The 16927-nt window shown below is 44.3% G+C and overlaps 1 protein-coding gene across 1 annotated transcript in view; it reads left to right on the top strand.

Annotated features, from left to right (window-relative positions):
- LOC124775231 (solute carrier family 46 member 3-like) overlaps positions 1 to 16927 on the top strand; it is a 286972-nt gene that overhangs the window by 48960 nt on the left and 221085 nt on the right. The window contains exon 2 of the mRNA XM_047250068.1: positions 1478 to 1616. Coding sequence (XP_047106024.1) covers positions 1576 to 1616 — 41 coding nt within the window. The 5' untranslated portion in view covers positions 1478 to 1575. The remainder of the gene's footprint in view (positions 1 to 1477; positions 1617 to 16927) is intronic.

Below are 16927 nucleotides of genomic sequence, written 5' to 3'. Positions count from 1 at the left end.
GGAATATGGCGTTAATGAGCTCGGCTGCAGTAAATGCCTTTGCTAACTGCTCGACATCGTCTGCAGTGCCTCTCCTGGGCTCGTGATCGTATCAGTTGGACCTTAGTCGACTGGAAAACCGTGGCCCGGTCAGATGACTCCCGATTTCAGTTTATAACAACTGATGGTAGGATTCGAGTGTGTATCAGGCCCGAAGAAGCCGTGGACACAAGTTGTCAACAAGGCACTGTGCAAGTTGGTGGTGGCTTCGTAATGTTGTGGGCTGTGTTTGAGTGGAAGAACTGGGTCTTCTGGTCCAACCGAACCGATCATTGACTGCAAAATGCTCTGTTCGGATACTTGGAGACCATTGGTTTCCAAACATTGATGGAATTTTTACTGATGGCAAAGCGCTATTTCACTGGGTCACAATTATTCGCGATTGGTTTGAAATAAATTCTGTACAATTCCAGAGAATGATTATGCCACCCAGATCGGCCGATGTGAATTCCGTCGAACAGTTATGGGACATAATCGAGAGGTCAGCTCGTGCACAAAATTCTGCATCGGCAACTGTTTCGCAATTTTGGACGACTATAGAGGCAGCATGGCTCAATATTTCTGCAGGGGACTTCCAACGACTAGTTGAGTCCATGCCATGTCGAGTGGCTGCACTAAGCCCGGCAAAAGTTTCAACATGATACTAGGAGGCAAGCCACAACTTTTTGTCGCGTGAGTGTATTGTGGAACGTAAACACTCCCTTGGCGTGCGCCCGACGTTGCTTTCACGTCTGAACATTTATAACTGTTAAGAATCCACGCTGCAATCTAGAATGAAATTTTCACAATACAGCGGAGTGTGCGCTGATATGAAGCTTCCTGGCAGATTCAAACTGTGTGCCGAACCGAGACTCGAACTCGGGACCTTTGCCTTTCGCGGGCAAGTGCTCTACCAACTGAACTACCCAAGCACGACTCACGACCCGTCCTCACAGTTTTAATTCCGTCAGTACCTGTGAGGACGGCTCGTGAGTAGTGCTTGGGTAGCTCAGTTGCTAGAGCACTTGCCCGCGAAAGGCAAAGGTCTCGAGTTCGAGTCTCGGTCCGGCACACAGTTTGAATCTGCCAGGAAGTTTCATGCTGCAATCTGTCTGCTCGCAAGTGCCCACTGGAGCCACACAGCTCGTCATGTTCCGTGCGTTCGTGTTTTGTTCATTAAGTGGCAGTGTGGAACTGTATCGAACGCCTTCTGGAAGTCGAGGAGTCATCAGTGAATGGATCGAGAAGGGGTAGTATTGATTGTAGTACCAGAAGTACCCTCCTCCACACACCGTCAGGTGCGTAACTTCTACGCAGCATCATGAGGCAGTGAGTAACAAGAAGAGACGTGACCAGCTGGCATTCGCGCTGAAATGACAGGTAGCGAGCGGCAGCGCTCAACTCGGGCGCAGTGTGTCATCCTAGGGCGCAGATAAGGGCTCTCGCGTCCTTGCCGCAGGTCCTAACGGCAGCGATAATAGTCGAGGCAGCGGCCGCACGGGCAGCCAGTGTAGCGACCGGCCGCCCACTGGAAGGGTCTCCACATCTCTGCTGGCCATGCGGGATACGGCTGACGGCTGCTCCCAGCGGACTGCAAAGTGAGTATCCAACGAGACCAACCTACCTACATTTTCGTCTACGCACAGCCTGCCATCTTATAATGCGTGCCGAAGGGTACTTCTCGAACAACTGTAATTTTCCCCCTGCCCATTCGCTTATGTTTCGTGAGGAGAGTGACTTTGGAAAATCTTTAGTGTTCTCGATATAGGGTACTCCAGGAGGAATGGTTAATATTCAGAAACATGACAAGAACACTCATTTGGAGGAAAAAAACTTCATGTGAACATAAGTTCTACTTCGAATGATTTCCGAGACAGAAAACATTTGGAGTGCTTAGAAATATAAGGGCCTAAAACATATAGCCAGCGATGTTGAGATCGTAGCATGTATGCATGCTCCTGACGTCTACTGATCTTACGCTGAACCAGTTTCACCTATATCTGTAACCCCATCTTCATATGTGAACAGTCACGAAAAGTTGTATCACCAGTTGCCGGCCGCTGTAGCCGAGCGGATCTAGGTGCTTCAATCCGGAGCCGCACTGCTGCTACGGTCGCGGGTTCGAATCCTGCCTCGAGCATGTATGTGTGTGATGTCCTTAGGTTAGTTAGGTTTAAGTAGTTCTAAATCTAGGGGACTGATGACCTCAGATGTTAAGTCACATAGTGCTTAGAGCCATTTGAACCATTTTTTGTATCACCAGTTCCTCGGATCAGTAATTTTTGAGACCATTTCTCGAAGAGAAATGGCTTTCTGGCTAAAACTACTTTATAAATAGATTAAAAACAGTCTCTACCGCAATAAAACCTTTACTTTCAATGGTTACCGGTTTCGGTCAGAATGTTCAAAAATGGTTCAAATGGCTCTGAACGCTAAGCGACTTAACTTCTGAGGTCATCAGTCGCCTAGAACTTAGAACTAATTAGACTTAACTAACCTAAGGACATCACACACATCCATGCCCGAGGCAGGATTCGAACCTGCGACCGTAGCGGTCGCTCGGTTCCAGACTGTAGCGCCTAGAACCACACGGCTACTCCGGCCGGCGGTCAGAATATGACCATCTTCAGAACAAAATTATAGGTAGTGGTGGTGAACGGAACTAGTGTTATGATTCCAAGAACGTCAACTGCTCAGTTCACACCCATGGCCTATCATTTTGTTCTGAAGATGGTCACATTCTGACCGAAACCGGTAACCATTGCACATAAATATTTTATTGGGGTCGAGACTGTTATTAATCCATTTTTAAATTTCTCGGATATTCATTTCCTTCAGGGCTCAAAGTACAAAGCATAATTTTGTTCAAAAAATGGTTCAAATGGCTCTGAGGACTATGGGACTTAACTTCTAAGGTCATCAGCCCCCTAGAACTTAGAACTACTTAAACCTACCTAACCTAAGGACATCACACACATCCATGCCCGAGGCAGGATTCGAACCTGCGACCGTAGCGGTCGCGCGGTTCCAGACTGTAGCGCCTAGAACCACTCGGCCACATCGACCGGCCATAATTTTGTTGCTCAGCGCTGCTTAATTGTTATAATTTAGTGTCATGTACGTAGTAGTACTACTTTATAATCGGACGTGTATCGACAGTTTTAACTGAACTTCATGCTTACAGACGTACTTAATGAAAATGATGGTAACGAGGAGTTGGAATAGGTCATAATTGTGTGTGTGATGAATTTAGTACCTGTCATTTATGTTGCTAATTTACTTTCACATTAATTACACACTTTAAATCTGTCAGAAGACATTATTGTCGTTAGCCTACAAATGGAAATTTTGTGAATTAAAATAAACAACAAATGTAATCTGATATGTTAATTAATATTTCATAGCATAAAGTGGGAATATTATTTTTTTGTGAGAAGTATAGGATGTTGAGACTTGGTTAAAGAAGCATTTCAGACCTATGTGACGGGAGGTTTGTCTACAAACTTGATTTTCAGAAACGTCTGTTTTTCTCAGAACCTTGTTTAACCTGTTTGACGTTTTACTCTAGCCCGTCCTATTTCGTTGCTTTCAATGTCTTTGTTCGGGATGTCTTTCTGCGATTAAACTAGCCCGTTGAACGCGTAGCTGTCCGTGGTGATTTGTGAGTGAGATGCGTGCGAGGTTTTGAGGATGCCTCACTGAAATCATCAGTTAACTGTGTTTGTACACGCTCTAGCTAAAATGACACACATCTACACTAACGAAGAATATGCACATATGGTGCATGTCTACGGCTTCTACGATAGAAGTGCTCCTGTCGCTGTCGGCAAACCGACGCTTTCCGATACGTCGAATTCCTGATCGCAGAGTGTTTAGCAAAGTTTTCAGCACGCTCTATTAAACAGGCATTCTTCCAAGTTCCCATTTTTCTTCTGAACGTGTAGTTCAAAAATCTGTGCAGGAACAGCAGCACGTTGTTGAAATGAAATGATATTTAAATCAAGACCCTACGCTGTCAACAGGCGTTGATATACAGGAACGCGGAGAATTGAAAATGTGTGCCCCGACCAAGACTCGAACTCGGGATCTCCTGCTTACATAGCAGACGCTCTATCCATCTGAGCCACCGAGGGCAGAGAAGATAGTGCGATTGCAGGGACTTATCCCTTTCACGCTCCCCGTAAGACCCACATTCCCAGCTTAATGTCCACATACTACATTCATAGTGCCCCTGCCCACTACAGTCATTACTCGCGGCAAGTCCCGTAAGAGTTCGGGCAATGCGCACAGAAGAAGAAGGTCATGGCCGGTTAGCCTGATCTATATATGGGGATGGTATCTGTTCTTTCGGACATGTCCGAAAGAACAAATACCATCTCCATATATTGTTGAAATGATGTAGCGTAGCCCTGCTAACAGCACAGGGCGACTTTCTGTTCGTATCACTGTCCCACGAACAGCTGTATGACGAACATCACTTGCGATAAACTTGTGTCCGTTTCACATACAACGTGTCCACAGTCTTCACATTGGCGGCAATGCCACACTCCATGAATTTTGTCACTGGTTGAATGAAAGTCGTCATTTGCTTCCACGAATACTGTTCACTGGTGATGCCGTGTTTACACGGAATGGAATCAACAACACGTGTAATAATCATCGATGGTCGCAGGAAAATCCACACAATGCAGTGGAAACGAATTTACAACTTCGTTCTCCGATCAGTGTTTGCTGCTTTGCTGCGGCATGATCTGTTACGTGCCAATAGGTCCAGTAATTTGAGAAGAGCAAATGATGAAACAGAATTACAGCTTTTTTCTTGTTTTTAGGAAAATTCATTTGTTGACGCTCCTTTGGCCACGTGAACTGCATTGTACTTCCAGCACTATGGGACCTCTCCATGTGGGGCATCCCTGTCGCACTTACCCTAAGGCCAGTATTACACTATCAAATTTCTTTGTCCGATATCTTTGTCAAAGAAATTGGATGGTGTAATAGGGAACTTTGTCAAATATCGTCAAATATTTGATCAAATCTAGGGCATCGCAGTAGATTTGATCAAAGAAGTCGCTTGTCTTCTGTTCACTGCAATGTGACATGTTACCACGTGGAGCGCTATCATCGCTGCAGCGTTCTGTCGTCTGTAGTGTGTTTATAAACATTGCTGGTAAATACAGTTGGTGTGTACCGACAACTACAAAATTAATAGAGATGTATGAAGCTGATGAGGCGCTTTACAACGTGAGGCACCCGAATACAAAAATAGATTAAGAAGATTGGAGACCTAACCTAACCTAACCTAACCTAACCTATCCCTCTCCTGTAGCAAGGAATCGGAGGGTTACAGTGAGCCTGTCTTCTGCAGATATAGCAGTTCTTAGTGAGTATTGTGCTTTGTGGTATGAGGATACACTTCACTGAGCACATACAGAAATGTATGCTCATCCATTCTTAAGTAATTGATGTACGACCTGACGTCCTCCACTACAAGCTCACGTTGAATGCTTTTATCGTGTCTTCGTAAAACCCACGGCTTCACCCAGGTACGTTTCCTTTTTTTCTCCTGCTTCTCTTCCGAATGTGCACCCAGTACAATTGTGGCACATGCAACTGCTGTTGACAACAAGTTGTTGTTGTCAGCCATCTTGAACTTTGACGAAAAATATTATGTCAGTGTAATGCCCTTTTTAGCGCCACGTCAAAGATCTTTGTCAAATATATTTGTCAAATGTTTGATCACATCCTTGATCAAACCTTTGACAAAGAAATTTGATAGTGTAATACCGGCCTAATCGCTGGTTCAGTCATTGTAGTGCAACTAACTGACCACCAAGGTCTCCAGACCTTACGCCATTAGACTTTTGTTTATTGGATTGGATGAAGTCCGAGTTGTACAAACCAAAGGAGAATATGTGAAATGAACTCCCTGATCGCATCACGGACGCCGCCTCCTTCGTTACGCAACGTGCAGAGGCCCTTAGACAAACAACACAACAAGTACTCTCACGAGTGGAGAAACGCACTGAAGTTGACGGTGGGATATTAAAACGTTTATTGCGAACTGTGCAATAGCTGTAGTGGAACGTGTATGATAATCCTCAATGATGAATGTGTTAAAAATGCGTATTTTTCAATTGATACTTCGTAAAACGCATGTTGTAATGTAATTCTCAGGCTCTCCAAATGGTTCAGATGGCTCTGAGCACTATGTGACTTAACATCTGAGGTCATCAGTCCCCTAGAACTTAGAACTACGTAAACCTAACTAATTTAAGGACGTCACACACATCCATGCCCGAGGCAGGATTCGAACCTGCGACAGTAGCGGTCGCGCCAGGCTCTCCTGGTAAGGCGTTGTGATATTGAACTATCGGGTTTCTGCCTGTTATTCGCGTCTTTCTTTCACGACATTTCAACTGCGTGACTGGCAGTCATCTTCAGGTGCCGTCTGATACTGATCCCAGCGCGGAACGAGTTCGACATTTATGACTATGTTGTGCTAGGCGCTCAGTCTGCGGTCCACGCCGCGTCAGATGCTCTGTCCGTGGTACCCGCCGACCAATAGCAGCGACTGTAGTGTTTTCTTTTAGCAGCGGCTGTTCCGAAAGCTGTGCCCGTGTTTTGTGGTTATTATCTGTTGTCAGTCTTGCTGTATGGAGTTCTGAATAACGTCCAAGTCGTGCTAGACGTTTTATGTTCAGATTGTCGCCATTTAAGCCATCCAGTGATCTGCGACGTTCTGTCACCATGGCGTACCGAGTCAGGCGTTCTTCCGAGGTCCGTGCCCACCAGGAACGACTGCAGTGCTACTTTCAGGCCTCTGGTGTTCAAACTGCCGCTCGAGACTCGGTGGAACATCCACAGGTATTGGGTCTGTTGTCTTAGTGACCATTTCACTTGTGTCCATCTTTGCATGTACCGGGCTGTTTTCTCTAACTCCATATTTATACACTACTGGCCATTAAAATTGCTACACCAAGAAGAAATGCGGATAATAAACGTGTATTCATTGGAAAAATACATTATACTAGAACTGACATGTGATTACATTTTCACAAAAATTGGGTCCATGGATCCTGAGAAATCAGTACCCAGAAAAACCACCTCTGGCCGTAATAACGGCCATGATAAGCCTGGGCATTGAGTCAAACAGAGCTTGGATAGCGTCTACAGGTACAGCTGAACATCCAAATTCAACACGATACCACAGTTCATCAAGAGTAGTGACTGGCGTATTGTGACGAGCCAGTTGCTCGGCCACCATTGACCAGGCGTTTTCAATTGGTGAGAGATCTGGAGAATGAGCTGGCCATGGCAGCAATCGAACGTTTTCTGTATCCAGAAAGGACCGTACAGGACCGGCAACATGCGGTCGTGCATTATCCTGTTGAAATGTAGGGTTTCGCAGGGATCGAATGAAGGGTAGAGCCACGGGTCGTAACACATCTGAAATGTAACGTCCACTGTTCAAGGTGCCGTCAATGCGAACAAGAAGTGACCGAGATGTGTAACCAACAGCACCCCATACCATCACTCCGGGTGATACGCCAGTGTGGTGGTGACGAATACACGCTTCCAATGTGCGTTCACCGCGATGTCGCCAAACACAGGGGCGACCACCATGACACTGTAAACAGAACCTGGATTCATGCGAAAAAATGACGTTTTGCCTTTCGTGCACTCAGGTTCGTCGTTGAGTACACAATCGCAGGCGCTCCTGTCTGTGATGCAGCGTCAAGGGAAACCGCAGCCATGGTATCCGAACTGATAGTCCGCGCTGCTGCAAATGTCGTCGAACTGTTCGTGCAGATGGTTGTTGTCTTGCAAACGTCCTCATCTGTTGACTCAGGGATCGTGACGTGGCTGCACGATCAGTTACAGCCATGCGGATAAGATGCCTGTCATCTCGACTGCTAGTGATACGAGGCCGTTGGGATCCAGCACGGCGTTCCGTGTTACCCTCCTGAACCCATCGATTCCATATTCTGCTAACAGTCATTGGATCTCGAACAACGCGAGCAGCAATGTCGCGATACGATAAAGCGCAATCGCGATACGCTACAATCCGACATTTATCAAAGTCGGAAACGTGATGGTACGCATTTCTCCTCCTTACATGAGGCATCACAACAACGTTTCACCAGGCAACGCCGGTCAACTGCTGCTTCTGTATGAGAAATCGGTTGGAAACTTTCCTCATGTCAGCACGTTGTAGGTGTCGCCATGCGCGTCAACCTTCTGTGAATGCTCGGAAAAGCTAATAATTTGCATATCACAGCATCTTCTTCCTGTGAGTTAAATTTCGCGCCTGTAGCACGTCATCTTCGTGGTGTAACAATTTTAATGGTCAGTAGTGTATGTGTGTCCCCTGGGATCTTGCTGTTGTCTCCGTTGTGTCTTTAGAAGACCAAATACAGGATTCAAGACAGAGCTCAGTTGGAGACCGGTGTCACGGCTAATGAGATTCTCCTTGACCTTAAACTCAATGGAATCTTTCATGACGCTGTCTTAGCACCTCGATGGTTGTGTTAGAGTGTTGGCATTATTGTAGTTCATAGAATGTCTGAGTTCTAAACAATGCTCGGCAATCGCTGACTTGGTTGCCTGTCTCAGTCTGGGGTGCCATCGGTGTTCTTTGCACCTGATGTCCACGGTCCTAGTCGTCTGGCCGATGTATGCCATTCCCCACTCACATGGTACGTGGTAAACGCCCAGTTTCCGTATACCCAGGTCATCCTTCACACTCCCAAGCAGAGCCTTAATCTTGGTGGTTGGATGGAACACGCTCTTGATGTGTTGAGAATTCTGCTGATTTTGGCTGATAACTGTCCGACGTATGGCAAATATGCAACCTTCTTCGTTTCTTCTTGCACCTCTTCAGGAACCTCTCGCGGGGAAATAGGGTGCAGTGTCTTCCGAACATCACGAGAAGGGTATCCATTTTTGTAAAACACAGATTGTAAATGTTCTATCTCCGTCACCAAATTCACGGGATATGACAGAGTTCGTGCCCGGTCCACCATTTTTCTGTGCCGGATGGTGACAACTGTTGGCTTCCAGGTACAAGTCGGGTTTGCGGCACACACTGTCACTCAAGGCAACATCTGCCTTACTCTTGAGTAGTACCTCTATAAACGGGAGTAGTCCATCTTTCTCCAGTTCCATGGTGAATTTAATGTTAGGGTGACGTGGTCCAAGAAAACATCGAGCTTTTACCTTCCGTGTGTCATCCACGTATGTGAAAATGCATTTCGGTTGACGTGTTCCGCATGTTGTAATGTTTACTAACTGTTGTACAAGTGTACATGTGTAAGCCTGTCAGTGTACTGAATAATACAAAACATACACTACTGGCCATTAAATTGCTACACCAAGAAGAAATGCAGATGATAAATGAGGATTCAGTGGACAAATATATTATACTAGAACTGACATGTGATTACATTTTCACGCAATTAGGATGCATAGATCCTGAGAAATCAGTACCCAGTAAAACCACCTCTGGCCGTAATAACGGCCTTCATACGCCTGGGCATGAGTCAAACAGAGCTTGGATGGCGTGTACAGATACAGCTGACCATGCAGCTTCAACACGATACCACAGTTCATCATGAGTAGTGACTGGCGTATTGTGACGAGCCAGTTGCTCGGCCACCATTGACCAGACTTTCTCAATTGGTGAGAGATCTGGAAAATGTGCTGGCCAGAGCAGCAGTCGAACATTTTCTGTATCCAGGAAGGCCTGTACAGGACCTGCAACATACGGTCGTGCATTATCCTGCTGAAATGCAGGGTTTCGCAGGGATAGAATGAATGGTAGAGCCACGGGTCGTAACACATCTGAAATGTAACGTCCACTATTCAAGGTGCCGTCAATTCGAATAAGAGGTGACTGAGACGTGTAACCAATGGCACCCCATACAATCACGCCGGGTGATACGCCAGTATGGCGATGACGAATACACGCTTCCAATGTGCGTTCACCGCTATGTCGCCAAACACGGATGCGACCATCATGATGCTGTAAACAGAACCTGGATTCATCCGATGTTGATGTAGCATTCTCAAAACCGACGTTTTTGAGATTCCCGATTCTCGCGTAATGTGTCTGCTACTAATGTGCGGATTAGCCGCGACAGCAGCTAAAACGCCTGCTTGGGCATCATCAATTGTTGACGGTCGTGGTTGACGTTTCACATGTGGCTGAACACTTCCTGTTTCCTTAAATAACGTAACTACCCGGCGAACGGTCCGGACACTTAGATGATGTCGTCCAGGATACCGAGCAGTATACATAGCACACGCCCGTCGGGCATTTTGAACACAACACCCATACATCAACACGATATCAACCTTTTCGGCAATTGGTAAATGGGCCATTTTAACCTGGGTAATGTATCACGAATCAAATACCGTCCACACTAGCAGAATTTTACGTGATACCACGTACTTACACGTTTGTGACTATTACAGCGCCATGTATCACAAAGCGAAAAAATGTTCCAACTAAAACATTCATATTTCTTTACGTACTACACGAATATGTAATAAAAATGGGAGTTCCTATTTTTAAAAAACGTAGTTGATATCCGTTTGACCTATGGCAGCGCCATCTAGCGAGCCAACCATAGCGCCATCTGCTTTCCCCCTTCAAGCTAGACGAGTTTCGTTCTTTGTAGTTTTTTCGTTTGATGCTTATTTCGTGAGATATTTGGCCCTGTCACTGTCAATGGACCACCCTGTGTATGCCGCACAACGTGAAATATTTTTCGGTATGCTTCCACCCAGCTCAGTCCATGTGGAACACGGGAAACTTGTATGGAATGCGATACGTACATTATTCATTGTACCAAATAGGGCACCACATCTGTAGATAAGGGAAAACCACACAGACGTGACAATGATAAGTCAAAAGCAATAAAACTCTTTTCCAACACGAAAGAAACAAATTCTGGAATTGTTGCTACCTCTGAAGCACGACGGTCAAGAACCTTCAACACGGCCATCGTTTGAAAGAAAAGTAATTACATTTAAAAAAATATTCGTGTATTGATCGAGTGAAGCGGAGGATTGCACGTATCATTAGACTCTAAGCAAAATTTTTACGTGTCAAGAACAGTGACTATCGTAATAATAACACAGCAACAGAAATATACTCGTATGCTTCCCACGCATGAAAAGCTGTGTTTACATTATCTTGCTTTCAGCGGAGCATCAACGAGAGTGAGCTCCTTTTCCGTTTATTTCATGTTCACTAGTGTCTACTGATAATTTACTGATGCTGCAAATGCAAAAATATAAGAACTATTTCTTCAGTTAAGTAGAAATATTATTAAAAACAAACATTAATCTTACGATTGGCTTTCCCGCTAGTAGGGGCACGAGTGTCAGATGATAACAACTTTTACAGCAGTGAGTTACGCGACCGTATATGTTCGACTGTGGCTGCTCAGTCTTCTTCGAATACAGTTTCTTGAAATGTACCGAACGTACTTTCGCGGGAACTACGTCGACGTTCTTTTAAGAATTCCCATTTAATTTTCCGAGCATTTTTGGATCACTTTCGTCTAAACTACTGACCTGTTACGATGCTAAAACTGCGTCTTCGAATTTTTTTCGATTCCTTTTGTCATATCTACTTGATAAAGATTCCCAAACAGTCGAACAATAACCTGGAACTGGTCACACTAGGGTCTGTTTAGCGATATAGATGCCTTTCACTTTCCCCCACCCTTACGATGAATTAAACGTTTCCACCCATCTTCTATAATACTGTTTTTACGTAATCATCCTACTTCATCCCGTAAACCAACATAATCATCATCATCATCATCCTATTTCATATCGCTTGTTAGTATTACCATTAAATACTAATATCATTGACGTGCTGACGTAATCAGACACCGATCTGTTTGTTACAGATATTGTTTTATACTAGCTTGGCGTCTGTTGCTTCGTTCGCGTAAACTATATGGTCTGCACAGACTTCTTTGGTTTTTCTTTATTCGAATTTTTGTCTTGTTCACAAATAGCAACATCTAAACTTTTCACGCTAATTAATGCCTTAAAAGCTTGTCTTTTCCGAATGTACTTCTCATCAAAAAACGATTCAGGTAGTTGGAGTGGAATGTTTTTGTTAATCCTGCCTTTTGAGTACTTGTAATTGTAATTACATAGAAACTGTCTTCCCCTAACACATATATCTTTATAAGTCAAATACCAGTTTTCGTAGATTTTTCTTTAAAGATATTACAGTATAACGAAATATTTTTCATAAAAATATTCATCCCTTATTTCATTACCTTAGGCGTTGATTTCCAAAAAACAGTGAAACACATATCTATTATTTGTAATTTAACCGAGAAGTAAAATACCAGTTTTCATAGGTGCAGCTTTAAAAATGCCTCTTTATACTTTAAGGATGATTTATTTTTAAAAGAAACTTTCAACTACTATTTTACCTCTTTAGTGGTTGAATTTCCAAAAATGCTTAAGCACGTAATTCGTTGTTTCTGACGGAAAAACAAAATACCAGTTTTTGCAGTTCGAGTTTCAAAATTGCTTTTATAGCGATATATTTTCAAAAATTACCGAACTATCAGTTTAATAAGTCACAGCTGCAAAATACTGACTCGAATTCTTTACAGACGAATGGAAAAACTGGTAGAAGCCGACCTCGGGGAAGATCAGTTTGGATTCCGTAGAAATGTTGGAACACGTGAGGCAATACTGACCTTACGACTTATCTTAGAAGAAAGATTAAGAAAAGGCAAACCTACGTTTCTAGCATTTGTAGACTTAGAGAAAGCTTTTGACAATGTTAACTGGAATACTCTCTTTCAAATTCTGAAGGTGGCAGGGGTAAAATACAGGGAGCGAAAGGCTATTTACAATTTGTACAGAAACCATATGGCAGTTATAAGAGTCGAGGGGCATGAAAGGGAAGCAGTGGTTGGGAAAGGAGTGAGACAGGGTTGTAGCCTTTCCCCGATGTTATTCAATCTGTATATTGAGCAAGCAGTAAAGGAAACAAAAGAAAAATTCGGAGTAGGTATTAAAATTCATGGAGAATAAATAAAAACTTTGAGGACTTGGAAGAGCAGTTGAACGGAATGGACAGTGTCTTGAAAGGAGGATATAAGATGAACATCAACAAAAGCAAAACGAGGATAATGGAATGTAGTCAAATTAAGTCGGGTGATGCTGAGGGAATTAGATTAGGAAATGAGACACTTAAAGTAGTAAAGGAGTCTTGCTATTTAGGGAGTAAAATAACCGATGATGCTCGAAGTAGAGAGGATATGAAATGTAGACTGGCAATGGCAAGGAAAGCGTTTCTGAAGAAGAGAAATTTGTTAACATCGAGTATAGATTTAAGTGTCAGGAAGTCGTTTCTGAAAGTATTTGTGTGGAGTGTAGCCATGTATGGAAGTGAAACATGGACGATAACTAGTTTGGACAAGAAGAGAATGGAAGCTTTCGAAATGTGGTGCTACAGAAGAACGCTGAAGATAAGGTGGGTAGAACACGCAACTAATGAGGAGGTATTGAATAGGATTGGGGAGAAGAGAAGTTTGTGGCACAACTTGACTAGAAGAAGGGATCGGTTGGTAGGACATGTTTTGAGGCATCGACGGATCACAAATTTAGCATTGGAGGGCACCGTGGAGGGTAAAAATCGTAGAGGGAGACGAAGAGATGAATACACTAAGCAGATTCAGAAGGATGTAGGTTGCAGTAGGTACTGGGAGATGAAGAAGCTTGCACAGGATAGAGTAGCGTGGAGAGCTGCATCAAACCAGTCTCAGGACTGAAGACCACAACAACAACAACATTTTCAAAAAAACCTTTCATTCCCTATTTCACCACGCTAGGAGTAGAACTTCGACGGATCCCTTCTTAAACGATGCCAACAGTCAACTTCCTCTCGAAATTTCAATTTTCTGTCCTTGGCTCTTTGGGCTAGGCGATGGCAAGACAGTCAGTCAGTACATTTCCTTTTATATACAGAGTGTTACAAAAAGGTACGGCCAAACTTTCAGGAAACATTCCTCACACACAAATAAAGAAAATATGTTATGTGGACATGTATCCGGAAACGCTTACTTTCCATGTTAGAGCTCATTTTATTACTTCTCTACAAATCACATTAATCATGGAATGGAAACACACAGCAACAGAACGTACCAGCGTGACTTCAAACACTTTGCTACAGGAAATGTTCAAAATGTCCTCCGTTAGCGAGGATACATGCATCCACCCTCCGTCGCACGGAATCCCTGATACGCTGATGCAGCTCTGGAGAATGGCGTATTGTATCACAGCCGTCCACAATACGAGCACGAAGAGTCTCTACATTTGGTACCGGGGTTGCGTAGACAAGAGCTTTCAAATGGCCCCATAAGTGAAAGTCAAGAGTGTTGAGGTCATGAGAGCGTGGGGGCCATGGATTTGGTCCGCCTCTACCAATCCATCGGTCACCGAATCTGTTTTTGAGAAGCGTACGAACACTTCGACTGAAATGTGCAGGAGCTCCATCGTGCATGAACCACATGTTGTGTCGTACTTGTAAAGGCACATATTCTAGCAGCACAGGTAGAGTATCCCGTATCAAATCATGATAACGTGCTCCATTGAGCGTAGGTGGAAGAACATGGGGCCCAATCAAGACATCACCAACAATGGCTGTCCAAACGTCCACAGAAAATCTGTGTTGATGACGTGATTGCACAATTGCGTGTGGATTCTCGTCAGCCCACACATGCTGACTGTGAAAATTTACAATTTGATCACGTTGGAATGACGCCTCATCCATAACGAGAACATTTGCACTGAAATGAGGATTGACACATTGTTGGATGAACCATTTGCAGAAGTGTACCCGAGGAGGCCAATCAGCTGCTGATAGTGCCTGCACACGCTGTACATGGTACGGAAACTACTGGTTCTCCCGTAGCACTCTCCGTACAGTGAGGTGGTCAACGTTACCTTGTACAGCAGCAACTTCTCTGACGCAGACATTAGGGTTATCGTCAACTGCACGAAGAATTGCCTCGTCCATTGCAGGTGTCCTCGTCGTTCTAGGTCTTCCCCAGTCGCGAGTCATAGGCTGGAATGTTCCGTGCTCCCTAAGGCGCCGATCAATTGCTTCGAACGCCTTCCTGTCGGGACACCTTCATTCTGGAAATCTGTCTCGATACAAACGTACCGCGCCACGGCTATTGCCCCGTGCTAGTCCATACATCAAATGGGCATCTGCCAACTCCGCATTTGTAAACATTACACTGACTGCAAAACCACGTTCGCGATTAACACTAACCTGCTGATGCTACGTACTGATGTGCTTGATGCTAGTACTGGAGAGCAATGAGTCGCATGTCAACACAAGCACCGAAGTCAACATTACCTTCCTTCAATTGGGCCAACTGGTGGTGAATCGAGGAAGTACAGTACATACTGACGAAACTAAAATGAGCTCTAACATGGAAATTAAGCGTTTCCGGACACATGGCCACATAACATCTTTTCTTTATTTATGTGTGAGGAATGTTTCCTGTAAGTTTGGCCGTACCTTTTTGTAACACCCTGTATGCAGAAGATTTATTCACGTTTAAAGAGAGCTGTTGCTCATTGTACTAAATGGAAATTTTGTCCACGTCTGTCTGCAATTGTTTGCGATCGTCCAACTACGATACATTCATATACACAACAGCATCTTCAACGAGAAGCCTTATACTGTTGCGTTGGTGCCTGAAAAACTGGTTATGTACTCGGGGGTGTCCCAGGACGAACATTCAATATTCGGGGATATGATAGGAACAATCGTTTGAAGCTAAAGACTTTATATGAACATATGCGCTATTCCGAATGGTTTCCGAGATAGAACACAATTAATGTACATTGTTATTTACTTTCGTATTATTCAGTACACTGACAAGTTTACATATGTCCGCTTGTACAACAGTTAGAAAATATTACAATATGCGGAACACATCAACCGAAATGCTTTTTCACATACCTGGATGACAACTTTGCTATACGGTCCCACGGGAGGGAAAAATGGTTTAAGTGGCTCTAAGCACTATGGACATCTGAGGTCATCAGTCCCCTAGAACTTAGAACTACTTAAACCTGACTAACCTAAGGACATCACACACATCCATACCCGAGGCAGGATTCAAACCTGCGACCGTAGCAGCAGCACGGTTCTGGACTGAAGCGCCACAACCGCTTGGCCACAGCGGCAGGCGGGGAGGGAAAAGCTCGATGTTTTCTTGGACCATTTTAACCCATACCACCGTAACATTAAATCCACCATGGAACTGGAGGAGGATGGACTTCTCCTATTCCTAGATGTACCAGTCAAGGACGGCACATGGTACGTAGAGTGACAGAGTGTGCCGCAAACCCACTCACTACGGCTTGTAAATGCAAGCCAACAGTTGTCACCCCAGCACAGAAAAATGGTGTACCGGGCACGAACTCTGTCAGATCCAGACAATTTGGTGACGGAGACACACTACTGGCCATTAAAATTGCTACACCATGAAGATGACGCGCTACAGACGCGAAATTTAACCGACAGAAAGAAAATGCTGTCATATGCAAATGATTAGCTTTTCAGAGCATTCACACAAGGTTGGCGCCGGTGGCGACACCTACAACGTGCTGACATGAGGAATGTTTCCAACCGATTTCTCATATACAAACAGCAGTTGACCGGTGTTGCCTGGTGAAACGTTGTTGTGATACCAAGTGTAAGGAGGAGAAATGCGTATCATCACGTTTCCGACTTTGATAAAGGTCGGATTGTAGCCTATCGCGATTGCGGTTTATCGTATCGCGACATTGCTGCTCGCGTTGGTCGAGATCGAATGACTGTTAGCAGAATATGGAATCGGTGAGTTCA

Source organism: Schistocerca piceifrons, chromosome 2 (genome assembly GCF_021461385.2).
Source record: "Schistocerca piceifrons isolate TAMUIC-IGC-003096 chromosome 2, iqSchPice1.1, whole genome shotgun sequence".
Classification (NCBI taxonomy): domain Eukaryota; kingdom Metazoa; phylum Arthropoda; class Insecta; order Orthoptera; family Acrididae; genus Schistocerca; species Schistocerca piceifrons.
This window is presented reverse-complemented; position numbering and strand designations above follow the sequence as displayed.